A 17,687-nucleotide genomic window follows, 5' to 3' on the forward strand; every position below is an offset into this window, starting at 1 on the left:
CTTCTTGGGTTTGATAATTTGCTATAATGGCTCACAAAAATCAGGGAAACACTTTACTTACTATTAACAGGTTTACTATGAATTTAGGATATTGTAAAAGACGCAAATGAACACCCAAATGAAGCTACAAGATCTAGAAGAGTCCTGAACACAGGAGCCTCCGTCCCTGTGGAATTTGGTGTGTTCTACCCTTCCAGCACATGGATGTGTTCACCAAACTGGAAGCTCTCAGAACCCTGTTGTATAGGGGGTTTCATGGAGGCTCATTGTATAGGCATGATTGACTAAACCACTGAACATTGGCGACTAACTCATTCTCCAACCTTCCAATCATATTATCGGTGCCTCTGGCAGCCTGCCCCCATCCTGGAGCTATTTAGGGGCCCATCAATAGTCACCTCATTAGCATAAACTCAGGTATCCTCAAAGAAGCTTATTATGAATAACAGAAGATGCTCCTCTGACCCCAATCACTCAGGAAATTCCAAAAGTTTTAGGAGCTCTGTTCCAAGAACTGGGGAAGAAGCCCAAATATATATATTTTTATTACATTGCAGTATCTCAAATATTTGCTAGTAGATTTTATGTATAAAAATTTATTTTGAAGATAATTTTCAGGTAATATTTGTCTGTCGGATTATAGTTTTAGTGCGCTTTTAAAACATTTGTTACCATTGTTTGTTGTCTTGAATTAACTCCTTGTCGAAGAGGGTATTTTTTTACTGTGTTTTCTTTTTATGGGAGCAGGTTGGTAAGTACTTCTGAAAATTCTATGTGAATGTGTAGTTTAGTATGGGAGATGAAGAGAGAACCTTTACCTAATTATTGCCTAATTACACAAAATGTTTTTATGTAGTTTAAAATTATTTATACAAGGCTTTTTTTTTTTTTTCCTATTCTATATAAGAATCTACTAACATAAGTGGATTCCTGGCACATTGTAAATGGTATAATTTCTGTCTTATGACTCACTTTTCTCACAGAGCTTGTCAAAACACAATAGAAGTAATATTGGAACTGAAGGTGGACCACCTCCTTTTGTGCCTTTTGGACAGGTAATGACTTCCATGTTGGCAGATGAATTTAATCAGCAAAAAAGTGTTTTTCATTTGTATTCAAGCTGTGTTTAGTTTTGTGTGGAACTATTCATTTAGAGGTCATGGAGTTATGTGGAAATCTATTAAATACAGAAATTTAATAATTGTGGTTTTTTTCTTTAACTAAATTGTTGGTGTAGATTCTTTTCTCAAGAGCTGTTAACGGAAAGATTGAAGCAGTTAAGAGGCATACTTGAAGAGCAGCTTATAATTAATTAAGATAGCCTGGTGGTAGAGGCTTTGTTTTTTTGTTCTTGTTATTTTTTTTTTGAGAGAGTGAGCGAGAAATTCAAAAGTAAGGCAGATGTATGCTGTAATTTCCCACTTTTTTCGGTAGACACAAAAGAGGGAGAGGAAAAAATGAAAATGTCAACAGAGAGATGAGACATAAATGTGCGAACCCAGAGACAGGGAAGGGCATCACTGCACTTTAGTGGGGTTTCTGCCCCAGTTGTTCTTTCCTGGATTCTAATCTTCGGCCTTGATCCAAATTACCTGTCTCAATCAAGAACTTAATTTTATTTCCATTTGATATTTTTCTTTTTAACCACAGCAGCCCTGATCCTTCTCTTACAGAAGCTAAAAGTTCCTCCTCACTATTTTTCAACCCACCCTCTGCAAAATGTTACAGTGAGGTAACTCCTTAGCTGCCTGAAATCTTGGGCCTTCCTGATTTTACTCAGCGTTCCACTGTTATTCACAACAGTCTCCTGCAGCCTTTTCCTGTTTTATCCCTGATGAGTCTGAGATTAATCCCTGTGGCAACTTGCTCTTTACTTCATGATGGCACCAACATTTAGCTGTTGGTAATCTGCCTTGCGTTTGCTCTTGACTGGCATCCTTTTCAAACACATTTTTGTAAGGTCAACTCAAAATTGAATTAAAGTCATTCTCTCATCATGGCTATTTTGAAAATAATTTAAAAATATGTTGACTCTACTGTGCTTTGGAGCAAGTCACAGTCAAGATGAGAGGAGGCATGATGCCCTGTGATCTGATCCATGTTGCTGATATTCTCTCTGCCACCAATGTCACAAAAACCTTCAGAATGCAAACAGAGTGTAAACAGTCGAATGATTTATATTTTAATAATATAAATACATGTTTGCAAGAATTTGCTTTCTTCTTAAACATTTTGGTGATAATATTTCTTTTACGAATTACTCAGAGAAACGTAATTTTGAGAGAGAGCGCAGGGAAGAGGCAGAGAGGGAGGGAGAGAATCACAAGCAGGCTCCACACTATCAGCTCAGAGGCCCATGTGGGGCTCAATCCTACGAATCATGAGATCATGACCTGAGCTGAAATCAAGAGTCAGACGCTTAACCAACTGAACCACCCAGGCACCCCTTATGGTTTTTTAAATTAGGAATATATTAAAAGGTATAGTTTCACTAATATTTCTTATCAAGTCCATTCTAAAATATTCTTGTTCAGTTTATCTTAGTCTTGTACATGGGTTAAAGATAGATAATGCTGGATGTGTGCCAATAGCAACAGGATATATTAATATTGCTGAAAACCTGTATTTGTACAACACATTTGTGTGAGTGTATGTTTTTCTTTTTTTATTAGTGACTTGAGAAAGGCTCATTTTATAGGATTTTTACTGCTAGGATTGGAAGGGAGAACAGAATTCAGGGCTTATTTTTAAGCAGTGTTGGCTTTTTAAAATTATCCTAAGAAATTAAAAATCAAAAACTTTGGGGGCGGTTGGGTGGCTCAGTCGGTTAAGTGTCCAACTTCGGCTCAGGTCATGATCTCGCGGTTCGTGAGTTCGAGCCCGCATCAGGCTCTGTGCTGACAGCTCAGAGCCTGGAGCCTGCTTCGGATTCTGTGTCTCCCTCTCTCTCTCTACCCCTCCCCCACTCTCATTCTGTCTCTGTCTCTCTCTCTCTCTCTCTCTCTCTCTCTCTCTCAAAAATAAACATTAAAAAAAATTTTTTTTTAAATCAAAAACTTTGTAGCCTGATTGAGAGAGCAGTTATGTTTTTAGTTTTTAGTTTGTAAGTTCAGAGACAGCTCTTTATATTTAAAATAACCATACTATACTACTTAACCGTCATATGCATATTGTGTCATAATATGGAAATCAAACTCTTAATAAAAAACTGAACTTGTCTCTTCTTGTACAGTAGTATAGACTGTTTGAAGTTTAAAATTATTTCAAGTTGTTATTCTAAAATGCTACATAAATCTCTTGGTTCAATGTGTGTTTTAAATATGTGCCCTATTTTAGATGGCCATTATGTAGCTTTACAATTTTATTTGCCAGTTACATTTATTTACAAGTGACTTTAATCAGTTTTCTACCTTTATTTTTAAATCTATGGGAAAGAATTAAACTTTTATGAGCTCTTAATTGTTAAAGCAACACAAACCTTTCTTTTGAGGTGTTACTTTCTTATGAAAAACTTGGATCTCTTTTGGAACTACTGAAGTGTTTTATTTTTCTCTATTATTACCAGAAGTGCACGTCTCATGTCCAAGTGGATAGTAGAGAACTTGACCGAAGAAAGACATTGCAAGTCACAATGCCTGTCAAACCTACAAATGACAATGATGAATTTGAAAAACAAAGGACTGCTGCTATTGCGGAAGTTGCAAAAAGCAAAGAAGTAAGAAACTAGATCTTTATAAACTCTTATTCTTTGTCATTATGTTCTATTTAAGTCGCTCAGAATCATTATTGTCTTTCCATATAAGGTAACTAATTCAACAAACTTTCGACATTCTTCTTGCATATTTCAACAGTAGAAATGCCCTGGGCCTTTATGGAGCCTTAAGCTCACACATTTTGCTCACAAGTTCTTGCTAGCAAACCACTCTTCTTTCCTCCCTTTTCCTTTTCTTCTGAATAGAGTAACAACGAAACACAACACTTTTCATGATGGCAGAGGATTTTCTGTTGTTAGTTGAGCTAGATACCACCTGTGAGGAATGCAAGTAAAGATAGATCAGAAGAGGGGCACCTGGGGGGCTCAGTGGGTTAAGCATCTGACTTTGACTCAGGTCATGATCTCACGGTTCGCAGGTTCAAGCCCCGTGTCGGGGCTCTGCGCTGCAGCTCAGAGCCTGGAGTCTGCTTCAGATTCTGTGTCTTCCTCTCTCTCTCCCGCCCCTGCTCATGTGCATGCATGAGTTTCTTACTTCTCTCTCTCTCAAAAATAAATAAATATTTAAAAAAAAAGATTGATCAGAGGATAAATCATGGCTTAGTATTAACATTTTTGTTAGTTTTCATTCTTCAATCTACTTAGTAAAAAATAATTTTTTTCTTTGGATCCTGTACATTTATGCCCGCCACCCCCCCCACACACACACAAAACATCATGTTCTCTTAACAGCCAAATGGTTTTCTTTTAATTATTTAAAATTTCTTGCTTATTTGAAATAGGTGTTTTCTCTAGTTATTCATTTTAGACTTTGAGAAGAAATTTAAGTTCATGAATTAGTTGCTTAGACAGACTATCCTTCTCTTAACCAGTGAGATTAGAATACTTTCCTTTATTTAAAACCAGTAATAAAGCTTAGCTAACAACTGCTTTCCTATTTAATTTTGAAGTATAAGTAAGAGATTTATTGAATTTTGATTGTTCTTCCTTCAGTGTCTTTCCGTCATCAGTCTGATCCAAGAGCACAAGCTCTGGAGTCAGGCAGCCTGGAAGTGTATCCTGCTGACAGCCTTCGATAAGTTACTTAGCTTTTCATACCTGATTTTTCTTCATCTTTGCAAAGGGGATAATAACGGCACCCATTTCATATGGTTGCTGTTAGAATTAAACTGATAATCTTTAAAACGTTTACAACGCTGCATGTGGCACAGTTCAAATTTTCCTTCACTGAAAGCTCTCCGTAAATGTGACTATTGCCATTCCTTAGTGTCTTTTATGTTCTAAGGTACATGCTTTTAAAAATCGTTTTTCATGCTTCTGAAATTAATGCATTTTGCATAGTTTACATAATATATATTTCTTTTTTCCAAAAGGCTGTTAAAATTATGGAATTTAAAAAGAGTATATGGGATATATATCAATTTCTTAATGATTATAGGAAAGTTGTTCTTTTGATGTACATTTTTCTCACACAAACTTTCCTTCCAAAACTTTGATGCAGGGTATGGCTATTTTCTAGAATATAGTTAAACTGTAATATGCTTCATTTTTTAAAGCCATAATTGATCACATTGTATTTTGTATAAATATTTGATAAATAAAGAATCCTAGCTTTCCAAAGCAAACTTAAAACTACTCAGTTTATATATGAGAGAACTGATGGTGGTTCAAAACTACCCGAACTTGCCCAGTGTTACCCAATGGCAAATTTAGGACTAAACCTATGTGTATTATAGATTATCCTTATATCTATAGATCTGTCTCTATAGGTAAGTACACACACACACACACACACACACACACACACACAAGCACACAAGCACAGATTTATATTTAATCTAAATGCCTGAACAATGGAGCACCTGGGTGGCTCAGTCAGTTAAGCATCTGACTCTTGACTTTGGCTCAGGTCATGATCTCACAGTTTGTGAGTTTGAGTCCAACATCGGCCTCTGTGCTGACAGCACAGAGCCTGCTTGAGATTCTTTCTCTCTCTCTCTTCTCTCCCCCCACTTGCTCTTGTGCTCTCTCTCTCAAAATAAATAAATCAACTTAAAAAAATAAATGTCTGAACAGCAAAATCATAAGAGTGCAATTGTTTTAGAAAGATGTTTTATGATCATCCATTCAAACAATTATGTGGATTTGGTGGAATTTAGTGCACATGATCAAGCCATGATTTTCATATATTTTTTCCGTTATTTGTTTATTCAGCAATCTTATGAAAATCTGTATGCGAAGAAGTGTTCTAAATGCTTAGATTAAGAGTCCCTGGGTGGCTTAGGTGGTTAAGCATCTGACTCTTGATCTCAGTTCAGGTCATGATCTCTTGATTCGTGAAGTCAAGCCCCACATCAGGCTGATAGTGCAGAGCCTGTTTGGCATTCTCGCTCTCTGCCCCTCCCCTGCTCATGCTCTTTCTTTCTGGATCTATCTCTTTCTCAAAATAAATCAATAAACTTTTAAAAAATGTAAAAACTAGGGGCACCTGAGTGGCTCAGTCGGCTAAGCACTGACTTCAGCTGAGGTCATGATCTCGTAGTTCATGAGTACAAGCCCTGCGTCGGGCTCTGTGCTGACAGTTCGGAGCCTGGTGCCTGCTTCAGAGTCTGTGTCTCCCTCTCTCTCAGCCCCTCCCCTGCTTGCGCGTGCGCGCTCGCTCTCTCTCTCTCTCTCTCTCTCTCTCTCTCTCAAAAATAAATACAGACAAAAAAATTGTTTTTTTTTAAATTAAAAAAATAAATGCTTATGTTAAGTCAATGAACAAAATAGACAAAAGATCCCTGCCCTTATCAAGCTTATATTTTATTAAAGGAGAAAACTATTTATATGTAAGTTGTATGGGAAGTTAGAAATCAGTAAGCTCTATAGGAAGAAAAAGAATAAAGTAGGTTGGGGAGTTGGGAGTACTGGTTGGGGATGGGGTGCACTTTAACATAGGATGGTCAGAAGTTAAGAATTCTTTTTGTGTAGTTTACATTCTAGTAAAGACACTAAATAATATAAACATGCTAAATAAGTAAGTTTCAGATTTCAGTTTTAAATACAGTGATTTGATTAGGTCCCAAGATGATGAGATTTGAGCTAAGACTTGAAGGAGGTAAGAGAATTAGCTATGTGGTTACCTGAGAAAGAAAAGTCTTTACAAAGGCTCTAAAGCAGGAGTATGTGTTCAAAGAATAGGAAGGTAGCCGGTGGAAGCAAAGAGAACAAAGGGACAAGAAGTAGACCATAAAGTCAATGGTGATAATGTAGGTCAGCTTATATATGGCTCTGTGAGCCATGTTTAAAAAACTGGTCTTTATTCAGAGAGAAATGAGAGCCTTTAGAGGTGTTCAGCACAACAGTAACATCAACTGACCTACATTTAAAAAAGCTAATTGGGGGGGCGCCTGGGTGGCTCAGCTGGTTAAGTCAAGGTTCGTGAGATTGAGCCCTGTGTCAGTCTTTGCCCTGGCAGCGCAGAGCCTGATTGGGGTTCTCTCTCCCTCTCTCTTTGCTCCTCCCCCTCTTGTGCACACTCTCACTCTCTCAAAATAAATAAATAAATAAACGTTAAAAAAAATAAATACAAAGCTAATTCTGGCTGCTATGTCCAGAGTAGATTGTAGAGAAGAAGATTGAACCAAACAAGTTAGGAAATTATTGAATGATCCAGGGAGGGGAAAAATGATGGTAGCTTGGATGAAGATGGCAGCTGCATAGGTGGTGTGAAGTGGGCAGATTCCGGAATTTTGAAAGTAGAACTATCACAGTTTCTGAGATATTGAATGTGGTACATGAGGGAGGTCTCATGAATGATTCCAAGGGTTTTGCCCTAAGAAATGGGCAGGTTAGAGTTTCTTACTTTGAATTAGAGAAGACTATAGTGGAACAGGTTTGAGGACAAAGATTTGGTATTCTGTTTTGAACATAGTAATGTTGAAGTGTGCCTGTCAGACATCATGTGGCTTCATAGGCAGTGAGACAGAAGAGTATAATTGGAAAAGTGAGCTTTGGAAGAGATGCATTTGGAAGTTGTAAGCATATATGGATGCCTATTTAAAATCATGAGGCTATTTAAGTGATGACCTTCCAAACTTCCAAATCTATTGCATAAACCAAAAATTGAATGAATCTAGTAATGCGCCTTTGGTCTTTGAAGGTGTGGTTTTAATTTTGGTTTAAATAAAATTTAAATATTGTGGTGGTGTATCAACTACATAATAGATATTTTATACGTTGTCTGGTTAATGCTTATCTACTATCATTTTTCTATTTCTCAGGTTCTGTTTCTTTATATTTTCATCAGATTGAAAATAATTTCCCAGTATCTCATAAATTTATATCTAGGATGTTTTCTTACTGTAATAATTTTAAAACACATGTAAAAATATTTATTATTATCACTAATAAAAATCAAGTCTTGACTTCTTCCTCTTTTATTGGATCTATTAGAGCTCTAAAGATGCTGTATGACCACATATTTAATTTGATACTGTACAAGTAACAGCAGTGGGTTACTTTTCAATCATGAATTTGTATCTTTATGACTAATGTCCTTTACATTCTTGTCTTTTTATAATAGTTTTGATGAAAATGAGATCAGAGCAGATTTTCAAATGTGATTAAACAAATTATCGAAATAATTCAAACAAAATAAGAAATAAAGGCTTTAAAGTTTTCTATACATAATTAGTAAGATAGCATATTATGTAATTAATGTAAATAGTAAGTTAGCGATGAGAATTTTAATCCAGTGTTAAAATTCACATTATTTGTTTACTTTTTAAGTTTGTATAAATAATCATATTATTGGATCATGGACATAATGTAACTGATTCCTAGACATGTTGAGTGCCTTGCTAAAAATAGACTTGCTACGTATCTGGGTTTATAACCCAGCTCTCGTGATTTATCAGTCGCGTATCGTGCCGTAGAATTATTTTAACACCTGAACTCCATAATGCTAATATTATTGTATTTTCTTCTATGTTGTTGTCTACTTCAGTTTATTCTGATGACTTGCCTTGAAGACTTAACGATGCTAATTTTGTAAATTTTTTATTGCTTCACCCGGACTTGTGGAAAGACGAGATGATGGCCAGTAGTTAGCATAATTGAGAAGTGTTTCGTTACTTGTTTTGCCAGATGTTTTTGGTTGCAGACTAGTCTTGAGAACTATCTTTCCATGTTACTTACCTACATCTCTTTGTCTTTCACTTGCTTAAAGACCAAGACATTTGGAGGTGGTGGTGGTGGTGCTAGAAGTAACCTCAACATGAGTGCTGCTGGGAACCGAACTAGAGAAATCTTACAAAAAGAAAAGTCAGCCAAACCGGAGGGGAAACATGAGGGTGTCTACAGAGAACTGGTAAGGCCAGAGAATCAACCACAGAGTTAATGTGTTCTGCCTTACCTGGATGATTTTTCTGTCCTTTCTCACAACCACTCCTGGCTTTACTCAGTGCGTTATGAATGAACTTTACAACTCTTAAGAAGGTTTTCGTTAAGGATTGTCGCTAATCGTGGAGCATCTGGATCGTTTGAAAGATAATTTACTTAAAACCTCCATCGTACTTAAATTTCTAATGTCTGAATTATGTCTTTTGGAATAGCTTGATGAAAAGCCATCACATTTAATAGAGGACATTTAATGGAGATTATTTTGTATAAGATGATGCTTCAGGAACATCCTTTCCCTTCCCTTCTCCATATCCTTCTCAAATTTTCTGTAAAGTGATTTTGTTTTGTTTTGTTTCGCTCTTTGGGAAAAATGTATTAGAACAAGTAAATGTGTATTCTGGTCTCATTTGCAAACTATACTTGGATTTTTTTTTTTTTTAATTTTTTTTTTTTCAACGTTTTTTATTTATTTTTGGGACAGAGAGAGACAGAGCATGAACGGACGAGGGGCAGAGAGAGAGGGAGACACAGAATCGGAAACAGGCTCCAGGCTCCGAGCCATCAGCCCAGAGCCTGACGCGGGGCTCGAACTCACGGACCGCGAGATCGTGACCTGGCTGAAGTCGGACGCTTAACCGACTGCGCCATCCAGGCGCCCCTATACTTGGATTTTTAAGATAAATGATAGGAGTCAAAGTTATTTCTGGTATGCTGCAGTGTTCTCATACATGAGAGAACTGACAAGAATTCTTTTTCCTCTGCCTTTAGAAGTTGAATGACTTTAGGTGCTTTTATCTGTAGAGTAGGGGATACTAAGACTGACTTAAATAATAGGGATTTATTATTTCACATAACTAGAAATTCAGAAGTAGATGGTTACAAAGGTTGATAAATCCAGCAGTATAACAATGTTGGAGCTCTGGTGAGCATCTCTGTGATTTTTTGGCTTTCTTCTCAAGGTTACAGGACTCTGTGTATTAAGTCTTCACACAAAAAGTTCAAAGGCAGGAAGGAAAGGGTGTAGGTCTATTTTATCAGACTAGAAAATATTTTCTGAAATCTCCAGAAAGTTCCATTTATGTCTTAATGACTAGAGATAGGTCACATGTCCACTTCTAAATCAGTCATTGGCCAAGGAGAACTATGGGCCAGGCTGTCTCTTCCTTGAACATGGTACCATTTCATGGACTTTTACAAAAGTCAGTTTCAGGTTAGAGTAGATACAGCGAACTGAAAAAATATGGTCCCTAACTCAAGAAGCTTTTAAACTTCAGTAAATTGAGAATACTTCTCTGGGGATGTCTTGCCATAGAACATCAGAGACCAGCAGTTTGGGGTTGTGGCAAGGATTAAACATATGAAGGGAGTGACATTGCAAAGATGGTGGCGTCGAGAGCTCCAGGAATTGGCCTCTCCACCCAAACAACTGTTTAGGTGACAAGTACTCTCTGAAACAACGGTTTTAGAATTCTGAAGGCTGGTAGTCAAATACTTGAGGATCCAGAATAGTGAGTAATGAAGAAAGAGGATAACGGAACAGAGACTTCAGTGATCACATATCACAAGGAATATAATCCTTGCAAAGAAAGTTTGGAAAAGTCACTACACAAACTTACAACAGCAGCTTTCATCAAGTAACAATAGCAATCCCTGAGGAGGAGGGAGAATCTGATTTTCAAAATTATTGCCATTATAGTATTCAAAATGTCCAGTTCTCAACAAAAAAAAATTACAAAGGCTACCAAAAAACAGCAAAGTACAACCCACTTAGGGGAAAAAAAAGAAATTGACAGGAACTTTCCCTGAAGAAGCCCAGGCATTGGACTGACTAAACAAAGACTTTAAATGCACTATCTTAAATATGCTCAAATGTCTGAAGGGAACTGTTGACCAAGAACAAAGAGAAATCAAGAGAACAATATATGAACAAGTGGGGAATATCAGTAAAGAGAGATTATAAAAAAAAAGAAACCAAATAGAATTTCTGGAGCAGAAAAGTACAGTAACTGAAATGAAAAATTAGCAGATTCAACATCAGACTGGAACAGGCAAAGAAAAAATCGGTGAACTTTGATACTGGGCAATTGAAATTACCCAGTCTAAGATGTGGAAAGAGAAAAGAGTGAAGAAAAAAAGAGGATAAGGGACCTATGGGGTACTATTAAGAAATTTCTTTATGGGATATGTTTACGTTACTTAAAAAGTTCTTGAATTCTACTCAGCTCTAGATTTTTCAAGGAGATTTTGGTTTATGGCATTTTAAGGTAGATTTTCCTATTTGAGGTACAGGCTATCACAGCATCATAGATAGTATTGCTAATGAGTATAGAAAGAATACTGGAACAGAGAGTAAAAAAAATAAAACTACTGAGATAGCACCTTTTTGTTAGCTTCATTTTATACTTTGCAGTTTTGGAGAAGTGAAATATTAAGCAAGAAAAGTTTTCATTAGATAGTTTTCACTGTATTATTTTCAGAAGCTTCTTTCTGACATATATGATTTTCTTTCTTTTCCTTTATTTCATTCATTCATTCATTCACTCTTTTGTAATGATAGTTGTTAAGTCAGAGTACTTGAGGTACAACCCCACATATCATACAGAATTTTCCTCGACTATTGGTATGAACAAACAGCAAGTGGATGTTGCATTAGTATGGCATTTTTTCTATAACCATGAATGTAATTTTTAATTTAAAAACAGTATACATAGGGGTACCTGGGTGGCTCAGTCGGTTAAGTGTCCGACTCTTGGATCAGATAATGATCTCACAGTTTGTGAGTTTGAGCCCCGCAATGAGCTCGAATCCCTGCCTGGGATTCTCTCTCTCCCTCTCTCTCTGCCCCTCTTCCACTTACTCTGTCTCTCAAAATAAATAAACTTTAAAAAAAAAAAGAAACTATACATATACTTAAAAACGTATACGTTGCTTATTTATTGGCCATTAGCGTAGCTTTGCTCTTAATTTCTTACAGGTTGATGAGAAGGCTCTGAAACACATAACAGAAATGGGCTTCAGTAAAGAAGCATCGAGGCAAGCTCTTATGGATAATGGCAACAACTTAGAAGCAGCGCTGAATGTACTTCTTAACAGCAATAAACACAAACCTGTTACAGGTCCGCCTCTGAGAGGTAGAGTTCATTAAGCCATGTGACAGATAGTATTGTTTGCATTTCTGGCTGAGGTTTTGTTGCTGGGCGGGGGGACAGTATAACTTCATTTACTCTTTGTAGTAAGAGGAAGGAGCACCAGTTAGGGCATCACAGAGACTTGTGCAAGTTCCTCCAAGTCTCTCTGTCTTCATCTTTATGTAAAGTAGGTCTAATAATACCTTACTTAACAGGGTTGTTATAAGTAATAGAGAAAATATAATATGAAATGAGTTGTTCTGTTAATTATTTTTAGAACTATGCCCCTTGTATAAGTGACTAGTCTGCAGACTTTTAAAAATTATCAAGAACATGACTTTTATTTAGTGTTATTCTTTGGTCATTCAAGTCTTAATCCTATATTCTTTTAAAGGATTAGTGGTTAAAGAAAAATTTTATAAGAATGATTTTTTTTCTCTTAAAAGATAATTTACATGAACAAATTCAAGTTTCCAGATAGATCATTTAGAGGACTAAAGGTACTAGTTGATATAATCATTTTAAAAACTTATTCATTTAAAAGATGCAGAATATACAGAAAAATATGAAAAGAAAGACATACAAAATCATACTTGAGGTGACTGATGATTCTGTTTTGGTGTATTTTCTCCTTTTGTTTTTGCACGTACAATAAACGTGTCTTGCTTTACTACTTCAGGTAAGGGAAAAGGCAGGGGGAGAATAAGATCTGAAGAAGAGGAGGAGCTGGGAAATGCAAGGCCGTCAGCTCCAAGCACGTTATTTGATTTCCTGGAGTCTAAAATGGGGACTTTGAGTGTGGAAGGTAGGCTACCTTAAAGTGGATTGCTTTTTTTTTGTTTGTTCTTGTAATGTTTATTAATTTTGAGAGAGAGAGAGAGAGACAGTGAGTGACTACTGGGGAGGGGCAGAGAGAGAATCCCAAGCAGGGTCTGCACCGTCAGCACAGAGTCCAACACGGTGCTCAAACTCACGAACTGTGAGATCATGACCTGAGCCAAAATCAAGAGTTGGACGCTTAACAGACTGAGCCACTCAGGCGCCCCTAACGTAAATTTCTTTTAAAAAGACCAAACTTTGGAATCACACCAAAAAAAGTTTAATAAAAGAACTGACAATACAAACTTCTATCTGGGTGTTGAAAATTAAAATTTTTAAATTACAAATTTACTGTTTAACAGAAGTACAGAACAAAATTTTTTATTGTTACAGTCTGAAAATACAAAAGGCAGCTTATTTTGCCCTCTAACGCTATAATAGGTAATATTGCCAAGATCATTCCCCCAACTTCACTAGATAACAGATTTAGCTATGAAAACTGATTGTTATGTTGGAGAATTTATTATTATATAATTTTATATAACACTTGTGAAATTGGCCTATCTCTTCTTTCTCCACATATTACATATTTTATGGAAATATTCACACAATGAGTGAATATGCTCCCATAATATGATGTATTCCTTAATAGGACATATTTTAGTGATTAACATAAATACTGAAAAGATAAAGAATGTTAAATGTGTATCTTTTTTCTAAGCATGGGATAAGTATTTTCTAAAATAGTATATTTTTTAAAATATGAGTCCAAAACATTAGGAAAATACTCTTTTTCCTTTAAATTTATTATTTATTTAAGAGAGCAAGCATGAGCACAAGCAGGGGAAGGACAGAAAAAGGGAGAGAGAGAGTGAGAGAGAATCCCAAGCAGGCTCAGCACTCTGTGCTGAGCCCAGTGCAGGGCTAGATCCACAACTGTGAGATCATGACCCGAGCTGAAATCAGAGTTGGATGCTTAACCAAGTGAGTCACCCAGGTGCCCCAGGGAGATATACTTTTAAATTCAGTTTTCTATTTCAGATATATTTTTAATTAAAAAAAAAAAAAGGTTGGAGATAAAATGCTATGATAACAAATTTGAAATGTCCAGATTTCATGAAAATGGAAGCTCATTGCTAGATTATATAGAAAAGGCAATGTATTTTGAAAAAGTGTTTGATATAGGTGAGATTTCTAAGCACACATTTAACAGCAATGTTTTCTTGGTTGTAAAACATAATGTATTGGTTTTCCATTGCTGTTTAATAGATTACCACAAATTTGGTGGCTTAAAACAATGCAAATTTATCTCATGGTTTCTGTGGGTCAGGAGTCCAGGCAAACTTAGTTGGGACCTTTGCTGAAGATCTCACATCCTGAAATCAAGATTTCAGTTGGGGCTATAACCTTGGCTGAGGCTTGAGGTTCTCTCCTAAGCTCACTGGTTGTTAGCAAAATTCAGTTCCTTGTAGATTAAGACCAAAGTCCCCATTTTCTTGCTTGATGTTGCCTGGGGAGTGCTTTTAGCTCCTGGAAGCTCTCGAGTTCTTGCCACCTGATCGCCTCTGTAGGCAGTTCACGTCATGTTTGTTTCCTTCTGTAAAGCCAGCAAGAGAATCTCTACTGCTTCTTCAAATCTCTGCCTTTCTGATATTTTTGTCCCAACTTCCTTTATACTCTCCCAATCAGAACTTTGGTGATTTTCTTTTACCTTTCTGTCTCCCTACATTTGCTTTTGACTCCTGCAGTATCTCCTAAATCATAATGAGGTTGAGACTGAGATACTAATTTTGCTGTGACCTATGTGCCTATAATGCTTCAGTTCTCACAGAACATATTCTATACCAACAAAATGAAATGATATTAGCATTCCATTTGGAAAAAGTTATGAAAGTTAATTAAGATACATGACCTGGATACTACACTCAAAAACAAACGTCAGTGTCTTCTGAAGAGACAGAAGTTTATGAAGACTTCTGGTAATATAGGGTATTGTTTTAATAGATGTGTTTTATTTATGACACTGCTATTAATATGACACAGAATCTGTTAACATGTGAGAAAAAATATGGACTTTATAATAATAATATTCCAGATCCTTGGCTTTTACAAGGTATATAATCTGACCTTCAGACACGTGTGCAGAGGAATATTGGATCAAGGACAGGCCAAGTAGAGGAAGCTCTGGGCATCCAGGCTTGGAGGCATCAGATCACCAGTTCCCTATCTTTGGGACAGTGTGGGAGAGGTGAGGCCAGAGGGCCAGAGATAGAAGTGGTAAGCTGGGGATGGATCAAGAACATTTTGTCCTAAGGAGTTTTTATTTCATGTAGATGGCAGTGCAAAACTGTGATGGCTGTGAAACTTCACTATGAGAACAGTGGAGTTTGTTCGGTGCTTTCAGTCAAAAAAATTTTTTTGTGTCTGCAAGGGGGAACATGGGATTGAGACTGAAGTGAGACTGCATTATATGGGCTCCGAGGAATTCTTCATTCTGTAGATGTATTTTATGTAGTATTTATTTGTACCAGGTCTATGGTAAGTGGTGGGGATACAGAATATAATAAACTAGCTCTTTCAAAACATTTGGGGGAAATACAGGGATCTTGTAGCTCTTACCCCAAAGAAGCTTACTGTCTACTTTGTGAGACAGAAGAAACCGCAAACTAAAGAGACACAGAAATACTTATTAAAAAGGACTTTATCATTTACTTAGTATAAGCCACACTGAACAGCATATAAAGGCTTAGCAGAGGCTGTTTCGAATACAGTAATCAGACATGATTTATATTTGTACAGGCACACCTTGGAGACATTAGAGGCTCAGTTCCAGACCACCAGAATAAAGCATATATTGTAATAAAGTAAATATCGCAATAAAGTGGGTCAAATGATTTTTAAAATTTTTCAACGCATATAGAAGTTATGTTTACTTTATACTGTAGACTATTAAATATGCAACTGCATTATGCCTATAAAACAATGTACATACCTTGATTAAAAAACACTTTAGTGCTAAAAAGTGCTAACCATCATCTGAGCTTTCAGAAAGTCATAATCACTGATGATAGATCACCATAACAATATTTGAAATATTAAATAATAATATTACCAAAATGTGACAGACATGAAGTGAGTGGTGCTGTTGGAAAAAATGACACCAATAGACTTGTTGGACACAGGGTTGCCCCAGACCTTCAATTTATAGAAAATGTAGTATCTGTGAAGCACAATAAAATGAGGTATGCTTGTAGTCTATAATATTTAATCCTTTCTTTCAAAGTTTTAGTGCCAAAATAAGACCAACTAGTTATTTTGAATGACTAGAATATACTTTAATCAGGCAGACTTGAAAATACCGTTTGGTTTAATATTTCATTGTTTTAAATGTTTGACCAGAACCTGATTCTGTCAGTAGCAGCCCTTCTGACCCTAAACTTTTTCTTTGATGATGTTGACAACATTCGTAACAGATTGATTATAACACATGACCACAAACGGCTGGACAATAAAATGATACATATATATCCTGAAGATTATTGTGCTTGTAGATGTTTCTCATATTGTCCTGTCTCTGCCTTCATGTAATCCTATTACAATGAAGGTGATGGAATAGATGTGAGTGCTCTGTGTGTGGTTGCCCTCACCATTATTCTTTCTCTCGCTAACCCACTCTATACTACTACAGTTTTCTTAGGTGAGCCGGGGTTCATAGTAAAATAAATGGATGAGGCAAACAACTGAATTGTTTTTCTGCTCATTTTATGGTTTTATGGTTTAAATTGAAAATAAAACCTGAAATAACTTTTTACTGTCATAAAATTGAGTCTCCGTGTTAGTCTTCTCTTAGAATTTGGTCATTGTTCCATAAATCCTATGTTCTAAAATTAACACTTCATTGATGGGAGAAAATGTTGTCCATTTTCCGAAGGAAAACCTAGAAGGCTTTTCAGGATGGAGTCTCCATAATGTTTAATGGTTGATGCCTTATGGATAGCTAATGAAAAACGTTAGGATCTTATAATTTTAATGTTCAAAACATTGGTGTCATCATGTGGGTCTGTTATAGTCACAGACTGATTATAAAGAAATAATCATTATTTAGTGATACATATATTTGGGGTTTTTAAATTTTTGTTTCTAGTTTAGCTGAATAATCAAATCTTTCTTGCTTCTATGTTTTGTATCATATGATCTGTCTGAGGATTTTGTTTAATGTTAATACCCTAGAAATCATCTTTTGGCTGAGTAAACAAATGTATGCCTGGATGGACTTGTTATTACCATATCAGATCCTGTGTAATGTGTCAGGCTTCTGGAAAAAAAAAATGCATCCTTTAAGAATGAGCTTCTGACAAATTTAAGGCATGTTAGTAACACTTTTACTTCCACATTATATCATATATTTTTGTCTAAAAGCGGGCTATCATTTTTTATTCTAATTTTTTAAAACTTCCATCAAAGGTCATTGATCATCACATGTACTTTTTTTAGAGAGATTTTCTCTTAACATTAACTTTTTGTTGTATCTTTAAATTGGAATCAAACATAATTCTAGTTGACATTTTTATCAGTATTCTGAAAAAAATGAAGCTGCATTACATTGTTTTCTGAGAGTAATCACTAATTAAAGTGTTTCTCTG

The 17,687-nt window shown here is 36.0% G+C and overlaps 1 protein-coding gene across 7 annotated transcripts in view; it reads left to right on the forward strand.

The window, feature by feature from the left end:
* Positions 1-17,687, forward strand: part of TDRD3 (tudor domain containing 3) — a 160,732-nt gene that overhangs the window by 86,990 nt on the left and 56,055 nt on the right. For 6 of the 7 annotated variants that reach the window (XM_042977702.1, XM_042977692.1, XM_042977730.1 and 3 more), the window contains 5 exons: positions 984-1,055; positions 3,566-3,715; positions 8,925-9,065; positions 12,072-12,228; positions 12,905-13,030. In XM_042977702.1, coding sequence (XP_042833636.1) covers positions 984-1,055; positions 3,566-3,715; positions 8,925-9,065; positions 12,072-12,228; positions 12,905-13,030 — 646 coding nt within the window. The remainder of the gene's footprint in view (positions 1-983; positions 1,056-3,565; positions 3,716-8,924; positions 9,066-12,071; positions 12,229-12,904; positions 13,031-17,687) is intronic. The other variant, XM_042977709.1, reaches the window with a different exon arrangement.

Source organism: Panthera tigris, chromosome A1 (genome assembly GCF_018350195.1).
Source record: "Panthera tigris isolate Pti1 chromosome A1, P.tigris_Pti1_mat1.1, whole genome shotgun sequence".
In the NCBI taxonomy this organism is placed as follows: domain Eukaryota; kingdom Metazoa; phylum Chordata; class Mammalia; order Carnivora; family Felidae; genus Panthera; species Panthera tigris.